This window comes from Leishmania donovani, chromosome 20, assembly GCF_000227135.1.
Source record: "Leishmania donovani BPK282A1 complete genome, chromosome 20".
NCBI lineage: Eukaryota > Euglenozoa > Kinetoplastea > Trypanosomatida > Trypanosomatidae > Leishmania > Leishmania donovani.
Window position 1 is genome coordinate 414,748 of NC_018247.1, and position 24,424 is coordinate 439,171.

At 58.4% G+C, this 24,424-nt stretch overlaps 5 protein-coding genes across 5 annotated transcripts; all 5 read left to right on the top strand.

Annotated features, from left to right (window-relative positions):
* Window positions 1–2,157, top strand: LDBPK_201010 (hypothetical protein, conserved; the record flags this gene model as incomplete). Its single annotated transcript, XM_003860395.1, has 1 exon — window positions 1–2,157. One exon carries the CDS (start codon window positions 1–3, stop codon window positions 2,155–2,157), a length of 2,157 nt encoding a protein of 718 aa, XP_003860443.1.
* A 965-nt stretch (window positions 2,158–3,122) lies between these two features.
* LDBPK_201020 (glutaredoxin, putative) lies at window positions 3,123–3,446 on the top strand (the record flags this gene model as incomplete). Its single annotated transcript, XM_003860396.1, has 1 exon — window positions 3,123–3,446. One exon carries the CDS (start codon window positions 3,123–3,125, stop codon window positions 3,444–3,446), a length of 324 nt encoding a protein of 107 aa, XP_003860444.1.
* Window positions 3,447–5,299: 1,853 nt separating this feature from the next.
* Window positions 5,300–7,975, top strand: LDBPK_201030 (hypothetical protein, unknown function; the record flags this gene model as incomplete). Its single annotated transcript, XM_003860397.1, has 1 exon — window positions 5,300–7,975. One exon carries the CDS (start codon window positions 5,300–5,302, stop codon window positions 7,973–7,975), a length of 2,676 nt encoding a protein of 891 aa, XP_003860445.1.
* A 7,234-nt stretch (window positions 7,976–15,209) lies between these two features.
* Window positions 15,210–16,220, top strand: LDBPK_201040 (hypothetical protein, conserved; the record flags this gene model as incomplete). The annotated part of the gene is made up of 1 exon (XM_003860398.1): window positions 15,210–16,220. One exon carries the CDS (start codon window positions 15,210–15,212, stop codon window positions 16,218–16,220), a length of 1,011 nt encoding a protein of 336 aa, XP_003860446.1.
* Window positions 16,221–21,134: 4,914 nt separating this feature from the next.
* Window positions 21,135–23,822, top strand: LDBPK_201050 (hypothetical protein, conserved; the record flags this gene model as incomplete). Its single annotated transcript, XM_003860399.1, has 1 exon — window positions 21,135–23,822. One exon carries the CDS (start codon window positions 21,135–21,137, stop codon window positions 23,820–23,822), a length of 2,688 nt encoding a protein of 895 aa, XP_003860447.1.
* Between the last annotated feature and the right edge of the window lie 602 nt (window positions 23,823–24,424).

A 24,424-nucleotide genomic window follows, 5' to 3' on the forward strand; every position in this document is an offset into this window, starting at 1 on the left:
ATGGAACTGCATCCTCTCCAAACCGCAGCGGTGCGCATCCTGTTTTGTGGGCGACCCGCCCTGACGACCGGTGTCGTGAACCTGCGCGTGCTCCTTGGTGGCGATGGGCAGTACTGCCTGGCAGAGAAGCGAAAGGCAAAGCTGCACCACAGCAGCCGCCATGGCACCCGGGGAGACGCGGCAGTCAGCAACGGCGTCGAAGTGAGTGCTGATTCCGAGGAGAAGCGCGAGAGTGTCTACCGCGTCTGCTCCTCTGAAGGACTGCCCGACGGATGCTATTACGTGAAGGCAGATCGACACTACTGGGTCATGCACATGAAGGGGGAACTCAGGGCAGCCATCTCAACCGCGGCAGCACCAACCCATCCTTCCGCATCACTTTGGAACACGCAAGCCACCCTGGCCTCGTCACCGATGCCTTTAGCAGCAACCGCATCGACAGCGGAGCCCTCGAAGGTGGAAGAAGACGTGTTGGCGAGGAGAGCCCAAGACCAAGGTACTGCTGCTAGTGCCCCTGCAGAAGCGGCGGGTGCGATGGCGGCGACGGCAGAGTCGTCCTCAGCTCTGGCACCTGCAGATGGTGCGGCGCGTGCTGGTGCGGCAAGAAAGCAGAAGGTGGTTTCGACGAAGCGAAAGTGCACGAGACGCCTGAAGGCTGTGGAAGAGGGCATGGAGAAACTCCCGCTGATCACCACCACATTCTCCGATCCGGGCTCTCTCGCGGAAGCGTCACCAACGCAAGAGCAGCAGCAGAGGGCGTCCATGCATGTTGTGGACGTAGTCGGCGATGTTGAGGAGGCGCTAGGAGAGCAGCTCCTGGGCACTCCTCTCTCCGCGCGGCAAGCAGCCAAGGTGGCAACCGACGTCCTCGTCACGTGTGAAGAGACGCCACCCTCACTGCAGCAGCAGGAAAAGCAGTGGGAGAGACGCAAGAAGACTTCGCGTGTGCACGTCGACGCCGTCGCCGAGGACTGCAAAGGCAGCGAGGCTGATGCGGCGGGAGGCTGCGTGAGCGCGAAAAAGACACGCGACAGCAGCCGTACAGGTGGCGGCAACGACCTCAATGTCGAAGTTGTAGGCGGCACGCCTCTTGTGGAGCAGCTGGTCGCCGATGCATCTCAGCCCCCGAAGCAGCCGCAACATCGTGGAAAGCGGCGCCGCAGCGATGAAGTCACTGCCGAGGATCCGCCGGCACTACCCTCCGTGCGGTACCCGAGCACTCAGGTCAAGCCTCTGACGTCGTCTTTCCCAGAGACGTCGCCGCTTCCGACGCCGGAAAAGAGCAAGGCGGCGCGGAGGAAGATGGGCCTGAGGCAAGACGAGGACGAGGCTTCCGCGCCTGCATCATCTGCCAATCTAAGGGATGCCACCCTACCTCTGCCGTCGGCACTCACCTGCAGCGACACCGAAAGTGCCCCAATGCCGGCATCACCTGCATGCAAGTCACGCAAGTCCAGCACTGCCACCTCAGCAGCGTTCGCCGCAGCAGCATCGGATGCAGCCGACACGGCCACTTTATCGAAGATTCCAGCACCGCCTCTTTCCCCGCTTTCTCCTCGCCCTGTGCCGGGCGGGCGGCAAATCACCCGTCCACATGGTAAGAAGACGCCAAACCACGCGGGCACGAACACGGCTTCTCTTGCTCATCCTCCTCCACGGCAGGCGCCGCCGCAGCAGCAGCAACAGGAAGACGAAAACCCCCCTGCGAAGCGATCGCCGGCCTCCGCTCCGCAGGAAACCACCCCGAACATCCTCTACAGCAACCGCAGCAGCGACGTCGCGGCTCCCACTGCCCGTGACATAATGCAACAGCAGCAGCACGGCAGCCACTCAGCGCTCAACTCTCCTTCAACCCAATCGCAGGTCGGAGCGGATCGATCGGCGAGCACCAGCAGTCTCCTGGGGCCTCTACTGTCTCCGCTGCTGCAGCGCCAGTCTCAGTGGGGTGGTATCGGCGGTGGCGCTGCCGGATCGAGGGGACTGCATGAGAGTATGATGAGCGGAGGCAGCGGCGGCGGCGGCTTCTTTCCATCCGACAGCCCCGCGCTGGGCTTCACACAGGTGCACAGCACGCTGGCAGAAGAGTTCAGCCTGGATGTGTCAGAGACAGAGTCGTCGTCGGCGGCCTCGGAGTATCTGTACGATTTGGAAGAGTAGCACTGAAGGTGGGGAAGAGGAGGGGACAGGCGCCGTGGCAGAGAGGCAGCGCGTCACCGTGTGGCCTGTTTGGGGGGAGGGGGTCGAGAAGAGCGGTGGCTGTGGGCACTTCTGCAGCGGCTAGCAGTGCCTTCTTTCGCATGGATGCCTTTGCCCTATCGCCCGTGGAGTCCATGGCGTGCTCGCCCTCCTCCTTCGTGTCGCTGATTCTCCCCGTCTGCGCGTTGATCGCGAGCAGAGGTCTGCCTTCCGACCAGCAACAAGAAGCTGGTTTGTACGGCAGCGAAACGAAGAAAAAAAAAAAACATTTTTTAAAGGTGGCCATGATAATGCTGCACATCTGTACCGGAACGTTTTTGCGACGGGTTTTGGGTGCGTGCGCTTACTCAGTGTTTCGATCGCACCTTGGCGACGACACAGCTGAAGGGCACCGAGTGTATCGTCGCCAATTCCTCCCTCGGTCGCTCCTGCCACCGCGCATGATGCAGCGACGATCTTCGTGACAGCCACGGTGCTGAGGAGGGGTTGTAGGACCCACGCGAGGCAGGAAAAGGGCGACATAAACGGTTCCTGCGCGTCACCATGGAAAGCATGATCGCTGGCTTTTGGCCTCCGCCACGCACTGCAGCGCGGCTCTCCACTTTGCGCGTGTGTGCCTCGCCGCGCGTTACTGTTCTTTCCCCTTTTCTCCATCATATGCATACATCTACATGTATCGATATGTATGCCCAGCAGTGGGGTGGGGCACCGCGCTTGCACACGCTCGTCTTACCTCTCACGCATCCACCGCCAATCATCGCTATCCTCAACCCCTTTTCTTGACCCCTTCCTCTCTCTCTCTATCTGCTCTCATTGACCGACTTACTTCTGAGAGGAAGCAGGCTCTCGAACAGCAGAGGGCAAGCCGAAAACGTCTATCACACACAGACGTACACACGGGCATACTCCGTTACATCTCTCCAACCATGAATCAAGCCCTAGACCCTGCACGTGCGCCGCAGTTCCTGGACTCGATGCTGCGCCGCAACCGCATCGTGCTCATCTCCGCCACCTACTGCCAGTTCTCCACCAAGCTGAAGATGTTGCTGATTGAGCTGAAGCACCGCTTTGTCTCGCTGGAGATCGACATCATTCCCAACGGGCGAGAGGTTTTTCAGGAGGTGGTAGCCCGCACCGGCGTGCACACAGTGCCGCAGGTGTTCCTCAACGGTAAGTACCTTGGCGGATACGACGACCTCATCGCGCTCTACCACAAGAGAGAGCTCTCCGAGACTCTGGAGAAGCGGTGAGCTAACGCGAGACTGTGGGAGAGTGCGAGGCTGTGATAGAATAATGCGGCATGGTGAGTTGAGCAGGAGAGGAACGCAACACCGCCACTTCAGCTTGCCGGTTTTGGATCCGGGCTTGCCTTTTTTTTTGTCGAGGATGTGCCCCGCTGCTCCGCAGCGCTCCTCCCGCGTTCAAGGACGGGTCGATGGGGTGTCTTGTCCCGCATCTCTCTCTCTCTTCGCCTCCTCCCCCTCTCCGGCACTGTTTTCTTTCTTTTGTCTGTTCCTCCCCTTCTCTTCGATTGGCACGCTGGGTGTGTGCGCGTACGTGCGGGACCTCGCTGATCGCTCGAAGCTCCGCTGAACAGCATCGCTGTGCGCCTCTCCAGAGCATTGTTGGCTGGCATGAATGTGCACTACATTCCTCTGAGGAAGAAGGAGGGGCCGAGTCTGGGTGTCTGTCAGTCGCCGTTGGACTGTTTGTTTTGTCTGCGTTGTTCTTCACCGGTACAAAACCTTCCACACAACGCACGTACGGGCGCCATGGCATATCGCGCTGTTTGCCGCTGAAGTTAAGAACTGGTTTCCGCCCCTAAGCGCTTCGCTTTAAGAGGCTTCGCTGTGCCTACGTGCACGCGTCGCCACCTCCTCCGGCTGCTTCCCTCAATGTACATGTATGTCTATATCGCATCCCTCATGCCCCGCATCTCCGCATGCACGAACTCTCCGGCCACCATTAGTTACTGCTACGCTCCTCTCTCTCTGTTACCCTTGCCGCCTCGTCACACCCTAGCCGCTCACGAAGGGGTCTAGAGCGAGGGAAAACGCAACGAGAAAAAATCACATAGCCCAAAGAAGAGCACAACCGATCGTGTTCGCCAGCACCTCTTCTCTGAAAGCTACCAGAAACCGGTAAATAAAAGGTGTCTATTGAAGCTTTCGTCAGCTTTCGGTCCCTGTGCGCGCAGACAAGTGCGCTTCCCCTTGAACGCTGCCACTCGCACAACTGCCAAAATCATTCCTCATCCCTTTTCGACTAGCGCTTGTCTTCCCTGCCACCACGACCTCCTCTCTCGGAAGTGCTCACTGGCCGCCCTCACCCCTCTTCTTCTTTCCTGTTGTTGTTGTTCTCTGTTTCGGGTTTTCCGTCTTTGTACTTCTTTGACTCCATCCCTGTTGTTGTACTACCCTGATTGCGTGCTTGTGTGTGTGTGTGTGTGTTTGTTTGACGCTCCTCTCCATCCCCCTTCACGCCCTTCTCTTTCCCTTCTGCCTCTCTTTCTTTTTCCGTCTTTTTTTGTTGTTGTTGCTGTTGCCTTGTTCGCTTTTCATGTATAGATCAGTGTGTCGGTGCACGGTTTGCACTTCCCTCTCTCCTCGGCGCGCCTTCCGCCGTCTTCGGCCTGCGCAGTTGAGTGTTGTGTGTGTGGGGGGAGGGGGGCGGCTACTTTGCTTTTTCGTCATTATCACCATTATCACAGGAAAAGCGTAATTCTCTCCACTCCCTCTTTCGCTGCCGGAGTGTCGGTGCTACGGTGCTCAGCTGTACACACGCGCACGGAAACTCGCAGATCGCGCATTCAGAGGAAGGATACATACACCGAGCGCGGCCGTCCGGCGTGGCCATGCGACCCTCCACGAGCATGGACACTCCCTTTAACTGCGACAGCACCGGCGTGCGGATGTCATCTGTAACCTCCACCATTACCGCCCGTGCGAGCCGATCACGGCAGCCGACACTTCCCTGGTTAGACCCCAGCGTTGTGCTGGAGGTGCACTCCTCCTCAGAGACTCTGCTATCGACTCGCAGGAGCGCTTTCCAGTGTTCTCCGTCCTACGCCTCTGTTGCAGAGTCGCTAGAGACACCGCTCGTTATGACGGCCACCACTGCAGTGCTGAGTGCCACAATTAACGAGGAGTGTGACGACCTGGAGCTCAGCACGACCGCCTACGGCGAGGTCATCCGAGCCGATAAGCTGCGCACTAATCTGCGCCGCGGCGGCGAGTACCGTTTTTCATGCTGTGCATTTTGGCACCGTCAGGGCAGCAACAGCAGCAGCGGCGGCGGGGCGGTTGACCATCGCATCCACGCGGCGCCACATCCTTCACGGCTCTCCAGCGCACCGCAACAGCGACCTAAGCAGCAAACAGCGAGTACTGCGTCACCGACAGCGGCAACTACATTGTTGCTCGGGGAAGTCGAAGCTGCCGCGGCAGTCGCTGAGTGTCACGCCTCCGGCTGGAGCGTGTCACCGCCGGAACCGAGGACGGAAGATGTGCTCACCATCCCATGCCCGCCACCTCTCGGAGGCAAGCGCACCAGCATGAAAGGCGGCGACGTTGAGCTGGCCTCCCAGCAGTTTTCGAGGCAGCTGCTCGATCTGCCATCTTTCCGCCCAACGCAAATTGCCCTTTCCTTCTCCATAGCTGCGGCAGAACGAGAACGGGTGTTTCCAGCCCCTCCAGCGGCTGCACCCCCGAGCGACCCCTGCAGCCCCGGGTCGCTTGCACTAAAACACAGCTCTCAACGCTTTACCAACCCCTTACATCTTCAGCAGAAGCCGCAGCGACTGCTGCAGCACAACAGCGCCAGCTCCTTGGAGGGCTGTGACGTTGCGGCAGTCGCTCCCGCCTCTAGCGCTGCGACCCTCGCAAGCGGCATGGGCACGCGCGCCGTCGCCAGCGAGTTGCAACCGCTGACGCCGCGACCCGATCCGGGGCCGCCTGGCTCAGCAGGGCAGCGCCTTTCCAGCGCTGCCTCTATAGGTCGCCGCTGCTTGCCACTCCTCTCGCCTCCCCTAGAACCGTTTCCACCTTCGTCGTGCACGTGCGCCACCAATACGCACGCTCCGTCGACATCGAGCCCAATGTTGTCATCCTCGCAGCCGGCGGAGGTGCACGACGCCGTCGCCATCTCCTCTGCACGCAGCACGTGTGTCAGTGGAAGGCGCAACAGTGGCCTAAATGTCACCGGCGCTTTCACCACAAGCTTGTCCCCGGTTCTCGGGCTGGCGGTCCCTGGCGCCGTGGAGGGGGTGTCGCCTCCACCACAGCCGCTAACGCAAGGCCTCCTCTCACCGACACTGCGCGCACTCCCGAAAGGGTGGCGATCGCCGCCACCGGTGAGCGACCTTCACAACCCAGCGAGCAGCGCCGCTGGCAACTCTTCGCAGGGTGTGAATTCAAGCGTGACAGCAACGCTCTTCGGTGTAGGGGTGACAGCCAGGCCCGCATCGGCGGCATCGGCGGGTTGTGCTGGCCCGGCTCTGGCTCCTATTGGTGAACCAGCCACGGACGCTCAGCGCGAGAACACCTCTGCACGGCCTCTAGAGGCCAATGTGTGTGCGCTGTTCAGTGGTAGTGCGTATGCCGATGTACGCGCATCGGCCGAGCTTCACGTGCTCCGTGCCCTTCCAGTTGCGCGAACATCTGTCGACCAGGCGGCCGTCAAGGCCGCCGTCGTCGCTGCGTCGACGCCGGCGGTGCCTTCACCGGGAACCCACGAGCGACGATGTAAGGAGGCCCCGGGGTGCTCGAAAGAAGCCGCAGATGCCGCTCTGCCAACATCCGTGGTGCCAAAAGGCGGTGTCAAGGCAGTGGCAGCAACGTTGGGTGCGGGCTTCTCGGTGTGCTCGGCCTCCCTGTACAATCTGTCGGCACGGCTAGCACCCATTTCCCTCAAGCCGCAGCAGCCGTTCTGCAGCAACACCAAGTCAAGCAGCGGTACCACCGGCGACGAGCGCGACGGAGCTGCTTGCCGAATCAGCGATGTTGCTGGCACCGCTAAGGTCGCATTCGGCGGCTTATCAAGCCCGCTGATGGTCGCCGGTGTGCCGCCAAAGGTGGCAGCGACCGTCAGCCGGTCACCTCAGCAGCCGTTCCGCTCCTCTCTTGAGTGGGAAAGGCAAGCCAGGGAAGCCGGCAAGAGCACTGCGATGGCGCCGAAATCCGAGGTCGCCGCAGCGCCGGGCCACCAAAGCGACGATGATGCGGTGGTCATCGAGGAGGCCGTCGTGCCGGCTGCGGGCATCAGCCCAACGCCGTCCCCGACGTCCTTGCCAGTGACGACGCCGCTGCAGGGCTCGCAGAGGGCGGTGTTTCGGTTCTACAGCGTGCTCCAAAGGGGCGAGGATCGCAGATGCGGTTCCCATCTGCTCTCTGCCCACTCATCAATGGGCTCCTCCGCAGAGACGGGGGAGAGGTGGACAGCTGTGCCGAAGGAGGAAGAAGCGGCGGTGGATGGGGGTCCTTGTGGTCAGGGCAGGGCTCAAGGAACTGAGTCACACGTCTCCGCAACGCTGCCGCCGCAGTCGGCGGGTGCGACGGCGACCAGTAGCGTGTCCAGTAAAGCGGAGAGGCTCAAGGCGGCTCACAAGAGCCGTTCCCGCCAGCGTGGAAACCGCGAGGAGTCGGTGGCTGGATTTCTAAGGGAAAGCAGTGCCGCCAGCATGCTAGCGAGTAACAGTAGCCGCGGGGAGCTGTGGAGAGGCCTGCAGCTGCCGCGCTCCTCCACGCTAGGCAACATCTCTTTCACAAACACCGCAGGCTAGAGGTCGCACTCCATCACCTCCCTGATGCGCCGCCCCGGCCGCGAGGCCAGAATGCGTCACATGAGCAGTGGCATGTGCTTCGGAGCGTGCATACCTTTGGTCGACTCTTTCCGCTCATTTCTCGAGGACCACCAGTCATCCTTCTATCTAGGCAACACCACCAACGATCGAAGCGCCTCTTCAGGAACGCATTCAGCCTCCCCGAACTGTTCCGGCATATGCATGAGGCGCGAGCGCGGCAAGCTCGGAAGCAGCACTCGGGGCCACAGTCAGCGGAAGCGCGAAAGCCGTGGCGTCGACTGGGCAGTCGCGAGCGCAGCTTCGCATCAGCTCAGTGTAATCCGCGGCCACGGTACCCCCGCTGGAGAGAGCTCGGAGCAACCGTAGCAGCTCGTCGCATCAGACACTGTCCTCGTGCATTTTAATCTTGTGATTTGCCTTTGAGAACGCAGCGTCTCCCGGGCCAGCCGGGACGGCAAGACGTCAGCGGAGCAATGTCGCCACTAAGGCGCACGGCTTTGGGCGGACGCGAGGCTGGCCCTCGCTGCCGACGAGTACAAGCGCAGTCACGTCGCCGCTCTCCAGCGAGGCGACGCTGTACCTCGATGACTCTGCGGAGAGGCGCAAGTCACGAAAAAGTGCGTGTTGCGGCTCCAGCGATGCATCGCCGTTGCGGATCTGGGTGCTATCCCCTCTCTGACAGAAAGGCTTTCTGGCAAGATGTGCCGCAGCAGTTATTCCGCGCTAAGTCGCCCCAGCGGCAAGGCAATCTCTGTCGCCCCGGCGCCGCGGCAAAGCAGCGCACCGTGGTCATTCTGCGGCTCGACGGCTCTCTGCTTCCGCTGAGCTCGGTCAGCGAGCCATAGAAACGTCACCAGCAGCAGCAGCAGGAACACCGATCCAGCCAGCTTCATCGGCGCAGCACGAATCCTTCCGGCAGCTCAAGCAGCTGTCCGTAGCGCCCTTGATCGCGGTGAGCAGTCGGTGCGTAGTGGAATGGGGATGCTGAGAGAGAGGGGAGGAGCCGTCGCTTGAAGCGCTGTATGCGCACGGCAGCGTACGCCCTCTTCTCCATAAAAACCTCGTGTGTGTGTGTGTGTGCTGATCGCAGCACGGACAGACACACAGAGAGAATGGATGCCGTCCGTGCAACGTGCATTATGTGGGTGTACGTTCAGGGAGTGTCCGTCTGTCTCCATCTTGTGGATATCTTACTTGTTCGCTGCCCGTTACTCGTTAGTGGATGTGGCACATCGTAGCCCAATCCATGTATTGCTCTCCTCTTCGTTTTTTTCTGTTTTTCCATTCTCTAAAGTGTTCCCTTCGCAGATTTTTACGATGCTGAGCACCGCCTTTAGCGGCCAGCGAGCGTGTTTATCGTCCATACATGTCTGCGCGCATGCATGTGAGTATGAATGGATGGATGTGGCTGAGGAAGGTTTCTCTTTTTTTTCTGCGGTGGGGAAGGGGTGGGTACAGCAAGGCTGCCAGATGTACTGTGGCGGCGGCTGTGGCCAGGGTAAGATTGTCACTGGTTCACTTTTTTGTTGCTGGGCTAGGGTTTCTTATTGGATGTATATATTTATTTGAGACACACACATGCATACGCACCCGTATGCATGTGTGTGTGTGTGTATGTGTGTGTGTTGTGATGTGATGTTCAGCTCTTCCCATATGCTCTACGTTCTTTCTTCGCCCCACTCCGCCGCCCTTTTCCTCTCTTTTTGTATGCGTCATAGGAGCGCATTGGACTTTGTGATTTTGTGTGCTTTTCTGCCTTTCCTTTTACTTTTCGTTGCTACCGCTGCTCCCGCTGCTGCTAGTGCTGGTGGTAGTGATCGGGTGTTCATGCTGCTGCCCTCTCTGTACCCCATCACACCCACCCACCCCCATGCACACACAGGTAACACCCGCACATACGTATACAAACTCTCTCCTTTTCCATACGAGGACATGCAATCTTTCGACCGCTTCTGTTTTTCTTTTTCTTTCCTGTTGCCAGTCGGGGGAGAGGGGGGGCGTGAGCGGCGATGGCGCTCCTATGAAGTATGGTGAAAGGATCACGCGCACACCCACACTCGCTTCCCCTCCGCCGCTGCCTTTTCCCTTTCTCGCACGAGCCGCCACCCACGCCAAACCCCTCGCTGACACAGAGCGCACACTGTGCGTGCACAAACACAGGCACACACACAATTTGTTCAGCATGGGCAGTTGTGGTAGTTTTTCTGCTCTTTTATTGTTGTTTTCCTTTGTGTGTGACGCTTCTCCGTTGCGGATGCGAAGGCGCACATCGATGGAATAGATCCAAGGACTTGATGGGGAACGACAAGAACTAGAGCAAACAAAAAAGTGGAACTGAAGGAGCTCCGTAGTTGATCCGTGTCCTGAGCAGTGGCAATGGGGGTTCCCAGCAACCAACTGCTTGCACCCTCCACCATGGAGCTCATTGCTGCTCTCTCTCTCGTTGTGTTGTGATGCACTGCCAAGCAGGCAGTCTTTTGGCGTTTGTTCGATGGAGAGCACCCAATGTTTGGATTCGCTGCTGCTATGGCCCTTGCTGCCTTCGGGGTTGTTTTTCGTTGAGAAGTCCGTCCCCCATCTTTTTTGTTTCTGCCGCCTCTCAGACTCCCTCCACCCACTCGCCAACCCATCTCGCGCTATCACTTCGCTGAGCGACATGTATGTGGGCTCACTCTCTTGTCCATGTATATGTGTGTGTTTGTGCTCTGTCCCCGTCATTCCGCCTCGCACTCTTCTTTCTGTCTTGCACGATTCAGTGTCTCTGCCCGCTTGTTTGCTCTGTGGGTATGTGCGTGTGATGTCTTGGTCGTATGGCCACCATCGCAGACGTCGTCGTGTTGCTAGCGCATCACCCTTTTCTGCTTTCTTTTTCGGTCCCCATGCACGCGAGCACACGGAGGCGCACGCTAAGCTCTCTCACCGCTTCTCCTTCCACCGCCCTCCTCCACATCTGCCCCTTCATCTCTTCATGTTTCGTTGGGCTCCCACATGGAAATCAAGGGACAGGAGCCCCCAAGGGAAGCACCACTAGAGGCGTGGTAATGATGGTGGTGGTCGGGAAAGAAAAGGGGGGGGGCGCAACGCTTCATGAAGTGAGGGAAGGAGGGGGCGGTCGAACTGCGCACGCACGGCTGCCTTCGTTCCTCCCCCTCCCCCTTCACTTCCTCTTACAACAATATATATATATAGCACGTGCTTCGTTTCGTGGTGAAAAGGTTGTGAACGCCAAAAAAAAGACCAACCAGCCAACAAATGCTTTGCTTTCTTTTTGTGAGTGTGTGTGCGTGTGTTCGTTTCCGTGCGTGTGCGTTTTTTTTCGTGTGTATATGCTTGACAGCACCTCTCCGTCTTGTTTGCGTGGAGCGTCTCCCTGCTCCTCCTCTTCCTCCTATCTTCATCTATTTCTGTCTCACCATCTATCATCCGCCACCCATCCGCCCCCTTTTTATTGTTGTTATTCCCCTTCGCTGCCTGGCCCGCTTGTGGTCTTTTTTGTTTGTCTGTTGTGTTTTCCGTTGTGTTTTGCTTTGTCTACTTGTGACGGTCACTTCCCGTTGCCCTCCTACGCGCGGCCCCTTGTCTCCCTCCCTCTTTCCACCTCACTCGTCTTCCGGCGGCAAAGCCGTGGGGAGGGGGGAGGGCGCGCATGCACGACATGGCACAGCAGCAACAAGAAACAGAAAAATCCGACACATGCAAGGAGGAAGGTGTGCCTTGGACCCTTAATTCCGACGACTGGCACTCTCCCTTCTTTCTTCTGCCCCTCCTCCTCCTCTGTGTCCTAAGCCGGCGGGTGAGTGTGCTCCGACTCCTGCAGGAAGATTTGGATACGCACAAGCCCCTCATGGCCACATTCCATTGACCCTCACCCACCCACCCACCTCACTCCGCTTCGATCCCTCTCTCACGACATAGGAACTATGCTGGACAGAAGTGTAGTCTGCATGCGGCTGTGGTCTTAATGGTGCCGGGAGGGCCCCACTTCCGTTGAGTTCCGATGGGGCTGGTTACGGATGGTTCAATCATCATGGAACTGCGGGAGGGTGTGCGGGTGTCGGAGGAGTGCATCCGTCGCCTCGAGGCGGCTTTCAGCCTATTCATGGACAGCCGCCCGCGCCCGCTGCCGGGAGACGAAGCGGGTGGGGCAGTGGGACGAGTGGCGGCGGGTCTGGGAGGATATAGATGACGCCGTCTCTGAGGAGCTCCATCGCGGACCGACACACCCACGGAGGAGGATCCGCGGCCGCTCTTCCGTCTCCCCTCCTCCGTGCTCGGCCTGTGGAATGCACGCAAGGCGTCGCCGCAGGGCGGAAACAGCGTGTGCCGGCTCATTCTGCTAGTGGCATCGACGGCCGAGCGGATGGATGCAGCGCAGGCGGCGGCGCAAGCAATCACGGCGCCTTCGGCTGCGAACGGCCCTGAGCCCCAATCCGTCGATAGTGTACTTGTGGGGCAGCGGCCAAACCGTGCATGACCAGGCTCTTACGTCCACATCGCTTGTGCGTCGTGCGTGGCGACGGAACTGCATACCTGGCTCAGTGGCGACAAGAGGCCATGCGGGAGGCAGGGGGGTGAAAGCCCACAGTCATGCCCCTCTTCTCCCCTCCCGAACGAGAGGCTTTTTTGGCGCGGTGCTCGTGCTCAGCGCACCGCGTGTAGCGAGAAGTGATCTTCCCCTTCCCTCCCTCATCACCACTTAAATGCCGAATCGTGCTTGACTCTTATCTTCTCATCGCTCTCACCAGTTCGGCTCGACTTCATCTCAGCGCAGCTTGTGCAGGCACGGTTCTTTTCCCTCATTTCTCTCTTGAGCTCCGTCAGAGGCGACACACAGTTGCCGAGGCTCTCCCTCCCCTCTCTTGCTTGTCTACGCTTTCACTCCTGATGTAGCTCAATGCGTGCTCACCGATGCGCGGGGTGGGTAGGAGTGTTTGTATGCGCTGGTGGTACTGGTCAGACGAGTGATGTGGACGGAGGAGGGAAGGGGCAGGGGGAGGCGATGTCTCTTTAACGCTCTGCCTCTCTCCCCAACTCTAAATTTTCCGTATGAATCGGTTTGGGTCGGCGCACTTATGGTTTCATACGTAAGGCATGCATGTGTATGTATGTGTGCACTGGTGTCGCTGGTACTGTAATTTTTTTTTTTGCTTTGCTTGCTGTGGTGTCTCCGTCAAGCTTCTCTTCCTTCGCTTGGCCTGCTCGTATTCTCTTGCCGCTCGGTTTGCCTGTCTGGCTGCCTTTTTCAGGCGCTGTGCTGAACGCGTGTGCGCGCGCTTGAGGAAATAACACAAAAAAGAGAAAAGAAATGCCTGCTGAAAGGAGGGTAGGTGTCTTCCCGGGTGACGAAAGGCGAACGCCGTCGTCTGGTTATTCTGGTAGTGGTGGTGATTCGCCCTCGTGTGACAAGGCCCCAGAAAGCCGAAGACGATGGACTTTCCATGCGCGCGAGTTCGATGGCGGATGACACTCAGCTCTCGTCATGTCACTTCTGCATCGCTTTCCTTGTTTTTTTTTTCGCTTCTTCGTCGCCTTGCTCTCTCCGTTTTGTGCGCATCATCATAACACGAAAAAAAAAACTTGCTAAAACTCGCGCACGCGCCCGTTGCGGATTCTCAGTTCGTTTCGTTTTCGCCTCCCACATCTCCGCTTGCTCCCGCTCGTTTTTGTTTCCTCCTCTTGCTCCTCCTCCGCCTGTTTGCGCCCGCCCCACACAAACACACGCACACAACACTACGATCACCACCACCAGCACCGCCCTTCACGCTGGACCTCGCCGCGCATCAGCACTACACAAGGGGCTTATTCGAGAAACAAAAGGAGCTGCTGCTGAAGAGGAGGGCAGCAAAATTACACTGAGAACGGGGAAAAGGACATCCACACACGCACACGCACACGCACGCACCGCTGTATGCGCACGGGTAGCAGAAGGAGATATTTACGCACAGACCGAGCAAGCGCTGATTGTTCCTGGTTCCCGGCTCTTTTTTTTTTTCGCAGCCGTGGCATCTTCGGCGACGTAGGGTTTCGTGTGTGTTTGTGTGATCACTTCTTTTGTATTGCTGGGTGCCTCATCATCGCACCATCTCACTGGCTCACCCTCCCTCTCTCGGTAGCTTAACCTCTGTTGGTGCCCTCCGCCCCCTTTACTACTTCGCTCGTTAAGAAACGTCTCGCCTTTCCTTTCTCGTCTTCCCCCTGCCCTTTCGCTGTCGCCGTCTCCGCCGGATTCCAGAGGTCGCTGCATTGTGTTTTCCCTCGAGAACACATTTCTGCTTTGCGCACCGAAGGGCGCACGTCACCGACTGCGGCTCAAAGGCAATCTGAGAGCGCAGGGCAACTGTGGTGAAACTGGAAGAGCTTTTCCCGAGCATGATTCCGCTCCTTCGCATGTACGGCTGACGTTGGCGCCACCACTTACAGAAAACAGCGCGTACGAAACGAGCAGGGAGTCGAACTGCAACGGAAAAAAAAAGAAAAAGGAGCGGTGCTACCCTGCCGCTGTGTGTGTGCGCGCGCGCGTGACAATAGGTGCTATCTGGTGTTGGTGGCCGTGCGGTTTTCCTCCTCTTTGGTCGTTTGTGTTCGCGATCGTTGACGCCTCTACTCGCTGCCCTGCCCCTACCAACATCACCACCCTTCTCTTTCTCCCCTCATTCAACTTTGTATATCCTGTGATATTTGGTTTCGTCGTGGCTTGGCAGGTCGTTGGCGCAGTGCACGGTCCGCCCTTCGGTCTCCCTCGGTTCTGTAAGCTGCGCATCCTCCCGCTGCCTCTTCCTTGTTCCATCTTTTCACCTCCGCTTGTTTGTTTTTCGGGTTGTTTCGTGTGTCTCCCTCCCCCCGTCCTCATCTCGGTTCGATCCTTTCAGCTCGGTCTTTTCTTTCTCACCGCTGTTCCGCTCTCTCTCGTGCCATTATCATCCTGCCTTTGTGGGCGGGTGGCGAGAAAAGGGGTTGTTGCCTCGTGGAGCTGCAGGCGCCCGCCGTCACCAGAGTCCCCAGGGCGACGCCACCCATCACTCCCCCAACCACCACGCTTCGTCATCGCTTCCGTGTGTAGGCGTGAGCTGGGAGGGTGTGTCTGTGGACTCGCTCGTGCTGGTTTCCGCCTAGCCTGTGCTTCTAGTTTGCCCTCCACATGCACACACACTGACGTCATCGCCCGCCTTTTCCTAGTGTGTCTTCGAGCTCTCTTCCTTATTAGTGTGTGTCAATGAACACCTCTGAGGCAGCTCTCCTGGAACCGCTCGTCGCTGCTCGTCGAACCGGCGGAGTCGGAGGCAGCGACGCCCCTGTATCCGGCGTTGATGGCAACGGTGATTCACAGCAACACATAGGCTACTCCACAAAAAACTTGTCGAAGTCCAATGCCCATCCGCTGCCTAGATTGCAGCCACCCACCAACGGCGAGTGGCGTGGGATGCCATCATCGCTGTATACGAACCTGCACCCCTGCAGCGGTGGCCGACCCATGATCAGTGAGCAAAGGACGCCTCTAATGAGCGTCAACGATTTGTACAACGCACCCCCGCACATGATTGGGGGGTTTAACGGCAGCGGCAACGGCGGCCCGCCGATAATGAGGCCGCCCTTGCCGCCGCCGGCGTTCAACAGCTCTGCCAGCTCTAGGCCGGCTCCACCGTCCATGCACAGCTGTGGGCCGCAGCCTCCGGTGAGCCTCAAAAAATCTCTTCGGACGAACGGGCCTGTAAAGCAGATCGCCATATGTGGCAGCTCAGAGCCCGGAAACACGCGCCTTCCGTCCTCGCAACTCCTACAGAGTCAGCGTGTCATGTCCGTGGCGCGTGGCCCACAGCCAAGCTCAGTAGAGCCGACACGATTGGCGAACGGCAAGAAGATCAAGACAGATAAACAGCGGCCGCAGGTTGCAGAGGCGAAGCCAGAGCACTACGCTTTCACCGGTCCGACGAAGAGCGCCATGAAGATACGCAAGGCGCAGCTCCAGCAGCAGAGGCGCGGCGCCAACTTGGGGAAGGAAATCAAGACAACCGTAGGCAACGACAACTCGTGGATGAAGGGGCTGACCTACTCGACCTGGGTAGACTCACCGAAAGGACCGTTGCACAAACTCGACCACGAGGGCCCATATAAGCGTCGGCCAAAGACCAAGAACAATTCTAACAAGAATAGGGGACGCAAGACTCGTAGCAACATGGGCAAGACGAGCTTGCTTCTTGAGGCACTTCGCAACCTGTTCCGATGATAAGGAATGTTTATGTGTGCGGAAGAGGGGAGAGCGAGGGGGAGACTCAGAGTTAAGGAAGAAAAAAGAGGAGAAACTGAACGGCGGTCATGGAAGACAACAGCAACCAAGCATATCCTCTGGGAATGAGGTGAACGGGAGGGAAGTCACGTAAGCGAGTAGAGCGCCCATGTATAGTAGCCCTCCCCTCCCCCAATGTGTGTGTATTTATGTGTACCTCGATCTGTCTCTCTTCGCCTCTCGTCTTCCCCCCTCCCCTTACAGCCGCAGGAGGAGGTTATCCCTGCATCCTCTTTGGTGTTCGTTTCCTGCCTTTTTTTTTCGCTGGTAGAGCTCTTTGCTCTCGCGAACCGGCGCGCCGCCTCCCCCCCCCTCTCCCTTCATCCCTCCCCATGCCCGCGCTTCTCATCTACTCACCTGTTGTTCTGTCACTGGCTCATGCCGTTTATGCTCTCTGCCGGCCTTTACTCAAATTGATCCTCATCATTTCAGAATCCTTTTCCTCGCCATCTCTGTTTGTCTTCTACGTGCTGCTGGCGCGGCACACACACGCATACACGCACGGGGCTCATTGATGTACACCGAGCGTATGCGTGTGCCCCCTCCCCCACCCCTTTTTGTTTTCTTCACTGTAGCAGGCCGTCTGTTTTGTTTTGTTTTTTTTTTTTTGCAAGTACATGGGCCTTGATTGTTGTTGTCTTTTTCAAGGCTTTCTTTTGGTCCACTGTATGTTGGCTCCTGTGCAGTCAAGCTGAGGCGCGTCCCCTCTGGAGAGGGGAGGGGAAGAAGGGGAAGGGGGCGCACACGCACGCAGACAGATAGACTCAAACAGAAACAGAGAGGGGCGCGTCAGTGTCTCTCCTGCACCCCTCTCTTGGGTGCACTGCTCGTACCTTCTCTGTTTGTTTTACACTCGCTGCGTGTCTTCTCACTAAAAGACGCATTTGCATATATATATATGTGTGTATGTATGTGTGTGTGCTGCTGTTGTTTGACTTGATGGGGATCCATGTTATCTGCTATTCTTTCTCTGCGTTATTGCGGCGTCCTACGTCTCCCCCTCCCCCTCTTCATTGGTCTGTGTATCGGTGCCCTTGGGTTTATCTCTTCTTTTCGGAGTATGTGCACACGGATACCTTCGTCCTCTGTTTTCGTTTTTTGTTTTTGAAGGGGAAGAAGTTCCCTGTGCGCCCATCACCGTCTGCTCTGATTTCTTTATTCTTGTGGTCTGCGTGTGTGTGCGTGTTTGTATTGTCCGTCTCATTTTCCACAATTTTTTATTCAGCTTGTGCTTCGCATTCGTTTCGCGCTTGTTCCCGACTCCTCCCATCCCTCTCGTCCTCCCCCTCTCCCTCCTGATTACCACACACAAACATATATATGTACACCTCTTCCCTGGTAGCCCTTATCCCTGAAGTCTCGATGCGGCCTTGCTTTGGGTTCGCTTGTTTTCTTCTGCTCCTCACTCCCTCCCGTTGTGTCTCTCAACGTCGCGAGAAGTCGTTGGTGTGTGGGCGAGCATGTGCTCATGCGTGTCGGTTTTTTCACTGAAGGGAGAGGGGAATTTACAGATCTTCTCCACACTGTTTTGTTTGCTTGCGCGTTTTATTTTTTTTTCAACGCTGTCTTACACCCTGATGACGTGGGAACAGCTCCGCCCCGCATCGGGAGTCAGAGACCCACTCTGTGAAGGAGTCGGAGCAGTGTATCGCTATTGGTGTCGGCGCTCAGGTGCTGGACGGTGTGATGTCGGAGCGGCCTGGGTCAGCGTACACGTCTGTGCCATCCATGTGACAGGCAGAGCGTCAGCGTGATGCAAGCGCATATCCCACCCCCGCCCCTCGCGCTGCCTACAGCGGTGTGGGGAGGCCTGAGGTATCCCTTGGGGGCGGGAGGGGGGGGGGGCGGCACATCAGGTGGCAGCCGGCATGATGGGAGAGCGACTGTGAGGCGGCCGGCAAAGCGAAGGCGAGTGGAGTTTGAGTCAGAGGCCGTGCTGAGCCGACCAAGTCGGCGCACTGCACTAGCGTGTGTGTCCACGGCTGCTTCGCACCACGTCACGTTGCCCGTGGCAGGCCGAGGGGCCCCAGTGGAGTTTGACTAATTTTATAGGACGGAGAAGGAGCAGGTTGAAAACGGCATACCTCTTGTACCTTGTAGCCTCAGCACGCCTGCACAGAGGCTTCCGTGTTCCCGTCATACACCCTAAAGCACCAGCACGTGCACTTGAGCGCGCATGTAGGGTGCGCAATGGGGTGGGTGTGGGTGTGGGTGTGGGTGTGGGTGTGTTTGTTGTTGTTTCGCTTTTCTTTGTTCGCCTCTGTTTCAGTTTCCTTGCAAACAACGAAAAGGAAGTGAAAGAGGTCGCTTCGAACACTGTGGTCTGCCCCATATCTTGGATGTGTGCTCCCTTGCCTTTCTTTCCTGTTAGCATACTTTGCCATCACCACTGGCATCACCGCTTACCTCACGTGCTTCTTGTGGAACTCTATATGTCGCATGTTTGTGCGCATGCATGTATTCACCTCTCGTCCCCTTCGTCGTCAGTGCCCGTTCTCTGTCTGTGTATCCGCACATTCTCGTATTGGACGAAAAACGCACGTGAAAAGAAAAAAGAGAAACATGACGCTCAGGCGACTAACGTAAAACTCGCCACTTGACAAGGACGAGAAACTGGCGCAGAAAGGTGGGAACGCGAGTGGTGATTGTACAAAGGAGGGGAGTGCTTGACAGCGCCACCCCTCACTCTTCCTTCGTAGTCCTACTGCTCTTGTGAGTCGATACTATGCGGTGCATGAAGTTACGCATGACTGAGGGTCTGCGTAAACACGGGTCACCACCTCCTCTGTCTCTCTGGGCATCATATCTGTGCCTCTTCGTCTCTCATCTCCCTCCCACACCCCCTCTCCTCTCCTTGCCCTCTCGTGCTACCCCCATCCCCTTTCCCTCCACATCGACATACGCACACACAAGCACACGCATAGCTACGTGCGGTGATTGGATTTCCACCATACCCTTTGTTTTTCGTTTCCTCTTTTAGCTCTCCACTTTCTTCTCAGCTAGCCTCCTCCCACACTCCGCCGCTTGCCAGCGCATCGTCCTACCCACCTCCTACTCCGACTACACGCCTACGCGTAATCCTCGCTTCACGTGCGACTTTCCGTGCGTGTCTTAGCACGTGCGTGTGTACATGTCTGTACGTTTTCGTATCCATTTCCTTTTTCGTTTGTTTTCGCTCTCCCGTCTGCTGTGTGTATTAGTTAAGCACACATAATCTTCACCGCTAAAATTCCTCTCTACCCCGCCCGCCCTCACATCCCTCTCTCACGCGCAGAACAGGTACAGTCGCCATCACATCATCATCATAGTTTTTTTGTTGTTGCCACTGCCACATTAACGCGTCCCCTTTCTGTCTGTGTGTCTGTATGCGTGTGCGTGCGTGTGTGTGTGTGCGTCGCTCTTTGTGTGTGAAGGAGTCGTTCCGACTCCTGCAGCTGTTTTGTTTTGCTGTTGTTAGTGGTGGCTTCGCCTTTCTTTTCCCTTGTTGCTTGCATTGCCCACTTGTGTGTGGGTCTGTGTCCTCTGCGTGAGTTTATTTGTTTGACACGCCTCACTCTCCTCTGGTTTTTCCTCTTCCTCTCTTCTTTTTCTCGAGCCCCTCTTCCTCCTCTTCCTCCTCTTCCTCCTCCCCCTGCTTCTCCATCCTTCTCTCAGCCGGGAAAGCAAGGAGGTGCGCGTGCGATCGAGATCGCAGACGTGCGTGTTGTAAAGAGTTGAAGCATACGCAGAAAGGCCCTTCCCTCCATCCCCCCTCCCTCACGTCCCTCTCTCCTACCCACCACCCTTCGTCAGTCGCGCAGACGCAACCGCCATCGTTGTTTGTGAGTGTGTATGAGTTTCTTCGTTCTAACAGCACGTTATCCACACCCGCATACTCTAACGTATTCACCATCTACACCGCCCATTCTCCTCTCAAGCCGCGTGTGCGTAAGGAAATCTGAAGCGTTGCATCCGCCATCGGTCATAAATACGGGTGGACAGCGATAGAGGCGGCGAAGAGAAACGGGCATTCCGAAGAAAAAGGAAAACCCAGAAAACGCAGTCAAGCTCCCAAAGCAACGGGCGGCTCGTTTTCTGCTCTTTCCATGTGACAGAAGTCGTGTTCACCCCCCCCCCACCACCACCACTTCCCCTTCTCCTTGCATCGACACACCCGCAGACCGACAGAGATACAGAGAGAGAGAGGTAAACAGGTAGGAACATCTCCAGCACGTCTCTCTCTCTCTCTCGAACGCGCGCGCGAGCTTTCTCCGTCTCCAGCGCGTGTGCATGTGTGCATGTGTGTGTGTGTGTGTGTGTGTGTCCTCGAGGCCCTGATCGCCGTATTGCTTTGCCTTGCCATTTTACAGCCTCTCTCACACGCACGCCATCTCTCGCCCCCTCCCTCTGAGGTGTGCGTGTCGTTCCGCACACGTATCGACCGCTGGTTCTTTTTCGTCTTGCCATTTCGCCTCTCCGCGTGCGTCTCTCGTCCTCTATCCACCACCGCCGCCACCGCCCTCCTCCCTCCCCCTTCCCCACTTGTTCATAGTGCTACCTTTTCTTCTGCATCTCACCCTCTACCAGCTTAAGTGTGTGTGTGCGTCCGTCTTTCTGTCTGTCGGTCTCTCTGTGCTCCGCTCACCCCTCTTTTCGTCAAGAACTCTTTCTCGTCTCTGCCACTAACCCCACCTCTATCCCAATCCCCCGCACACGCAGACGCACAGGCGTTTCTGCTTCTCTCCTCTTTCCTGCTCGTGTGCGTGTGTGAGTCTCTTGGGTTGCTTTCCAAAGGCCTCTTCTCGCCTCCTCCCCTCCTTCTCTCCCTCACGCCGTCTTCAGCATACGGGGCGTACATCAGACACGTGAGTCACCATGCTGGGGATGCCAGTGTCTAAGTCCAACAGCGGCGATGCGGGCCGCGGCGACTACCAGTACGGCGAGTACGATGGGGTAATGGACGTGGAGGCGATTCTACACACGACGAGCGGCGCGTCGCCCAACTCGACCGGCAGCCCCACCGTGGCCGGCAGCGACATTGGCGTGTACGGGAACTACATGAGCATTCAAGGCGATAACCGCAACGGCGGCATCCCTACACCGCTTGGTCGTGGAGCGCCTCGCAAGCCCACCCGCATGAATGTGAGCCCTGCCGTCAACGGAGATAACCAGTCCGCCGCGCCGTCCTCGGCAGCCACAACACCAGGCTTCCACGGCGCAGTGGTCGGAAGCAGCTCTGACGGGGCTGCCGCCCCGACCGCGGCGCGCCGTGCGAACGGGTCGCACACGTCGGCCGAGGCGGACACACACGACGCCAGCGCCTTGTCCGCCCGCCAGGGCACACGAAAGTCGCTGCATACAGACGACGTCGTGCATCTTCCAGCGATCGGCAACCAGCAGCAGGTGCGCAAGAAGGCAAGCGAGGTCTTCCCTACTCGCGCGCGGGCGGCTGCGTCAGCCCCGGATTCCTCAAATGCGGCCACCTCACCCACCAGCAGCAACGGCAACGCCCGCGCTGCGGGGACCGGCGGCAAGTCGGTGACCAGCGCTGGAAACTTTGAGTCTCTTCAGGCCCCTACCGACAGCTGCGGCGCCGCCTCAAGCAACCAATACACCGCGTCTGTCGCGGCATGCAAGCATAAGCCGCCATACCATGCACCGCCGCTCTCGCCGCTGACAGCGAAGGGTCGTCACGGCAGCACTGATGTCAACCGCACCAGTGCGGCAGGCAGTGCTGCGATTGGCAGCAGCGTTGGCGCCAGTCTCCAAGACGTCGGTACGCGGCATCGGTCAGCCACAGACGGCACGGTGAAGCGTGGTGAGTCTGTGGGGACGGATGAGGGTGGCTACATGAACGGCCACTGCGGCAGGGCGGCGACGCACCACACAGCGGGCAGCAGCAGCAAAGTCGTGACCGTCTCCAAGACGAACGGGTGGGTCAAGGAAGAGGCACGCCGGCTTGACCACCGCGCCTCAGCCTCGTCCAACACGGCAACCTCGCCCAGGGGTGATCCGCAGGCTTTCGAGGACGCTATCAACAGCCTAAAGTCCCGCAACATCACCCACCAGGCCGCCTCACAGTTCCCACGGGAGCGCATGAAGGACAAGCCGAGTAAAGGCAGCATCAGCGCCAAGAGCCCATCTGCCGACGGCAGAGATTCGGCGCTCGGCCACAACAGCAACGAAGATGTCAACACGCACGCGAAGGTAAACACTTCACCGGTGCCGGTGACCCCCAAGGCATACGTGTGGGCTGGTGACTACGAGATGGCCAGCACCCCCGGCGTCGGCTCAACGAACTTCAGCGTTGTGCCGATGCCCAAGGTCAGTCCGCGTCCCTTCGCGGGCGGGCTCAAGCCGTCGACAGCGGTGGACAGCAACAACCGTAGCGGCACCAAGTCTCCTCCGCAAGCCGCTGCGCAGATCGTCCATCCTCTCTCGGCAGAAGCCGTGGCGGCCGCCTCTGGCAACGGCGTCACGTCCTCGACAGAGTCCGCCATCACGCCGCTGCGGAAGGTGTTCACGCGGCCGCAGAAGCCAGCATCGAACAACAGCGGAGCAGCAGCGCAGGCAGCGCAGAGCACGTGCCCGATCCCTCACGTCCCGCTCACGAATCCTCCGGTGGCCACCGCTACCTCTAGCCGCTTCAACAACGAGGCCCAGAGCGCTGCTGCATCGGCGTCTCCAACACCGTCAAAGACGGCATTGATGTTTGGTCATGCAGTGGCAGCCGCGAAAGGCGACAAGCCGCCGTCTGCCCCGCACACGCCGACCTTGTCGCATCGGCGCATCATGAATGCCGTTGACACCAGCCAGCACTCCCACGCCCACTACCCAGGCGCAGCTGAGCAGACCTCCCCCACCTACGGCTCTAGCCGTGTGGCAACACACGACCAAGCAAGCGATGCTGGGATGGGCTTGACCTACTCGGATGAGCGCCGCGCGGCGTTAGAAGCATGGGCAGACGTATTGGTGTTAAGCATCACCATTCGAGGCCAGAACCTCGCGCCGACCCACAGAGCACGCGAGATGGCGAAGATGAGTGCACGCCCCGCTGATGCGCGGCAGATGTACGCCCCTGTGAATGGGCAGGGTCGTCAAGAGGTAGCAGGCGAGCCGTGCGATTTGAACTACGACGTGCACAACGTTGTCGTGCAGCTGCGCCACCGCAACAGGCCTCTGGTGATGAACTACCCGCCTCGTTTGCCTCTAGAGGCGGACATGCGGCCACGCATGCGGCGCCAGCGCACACCCCGCAGCTTCTATGGGAATCGCATGCCGCACGTCGGGGACGCGTGGTTCAAGGACGCGCTGAACGACGCACGCATGGTCGAATCGCCCGACGTCGAGTCCATGGAGAAGCGTGAAGAGGCAGAGTTCATCCGCAACGGAGGTGACCCGGCAACCCGGCGCAACCGCTACGGGCAGGCGAACAACGCGTATGGTCATCAGCAACAACAACAAACGCCACTTCAGCAGGGCGGCGGTGGCGGTGCTGAGGTGGAGGCGGGCATCGATGCCGTGAACCGCAACGGCATGCGTATGGAGCAGCCGGCGTCGTAGCGCGAGAAGGGATCAGCGTGGGGAACAAGAGACGACGCGGTAGAGGCGTCTTCGGTTTTTTCCCTTTCTTGGGACGCTGCAGGGGTGAAGAGGCACGTGTATGGCGTGCGTTTGTGGCCTGTGTTCACCGCAGGTGCACTCACATGCTCAGCATATTGTGTGTGTGTGTGTGTGTGTGTCGCTCTGCAGCCAGTATCCCCTCATGGATGGCCTGCCTAGATAAGGGTATCTTTGGTGGTCGCGTCAGTGCCCCGGCGGGTGTATGGTGAAATGTGAGCCCGCCTCTCTCTTCAGCTCTCCTCCGCCTCCCTGCTGAGGACACCCGCCGGATCTTGCGCTTGAGGCAGCCGAGCCGTCTCCATCCAGGAGGTCTGACGGCAGATGATGGTGAGAATTGGCGATTCGGCAGAACTTGCCCGAGAAGCAGCAAAGAAAACGCGTTCATGCCGGCTCTGCTATCGTGTGGCACGATCGCTCTCTTGCTATGTCTTGTCGGCTCCCTCTCTCTCTCTAACACACACGCACAAGGGCTAAGAGAAGGAAACTCTTCCCACCCCTTCTCCGTACCCATGTCTATGCGCGCCTCTTGTTCGAGCACCTCT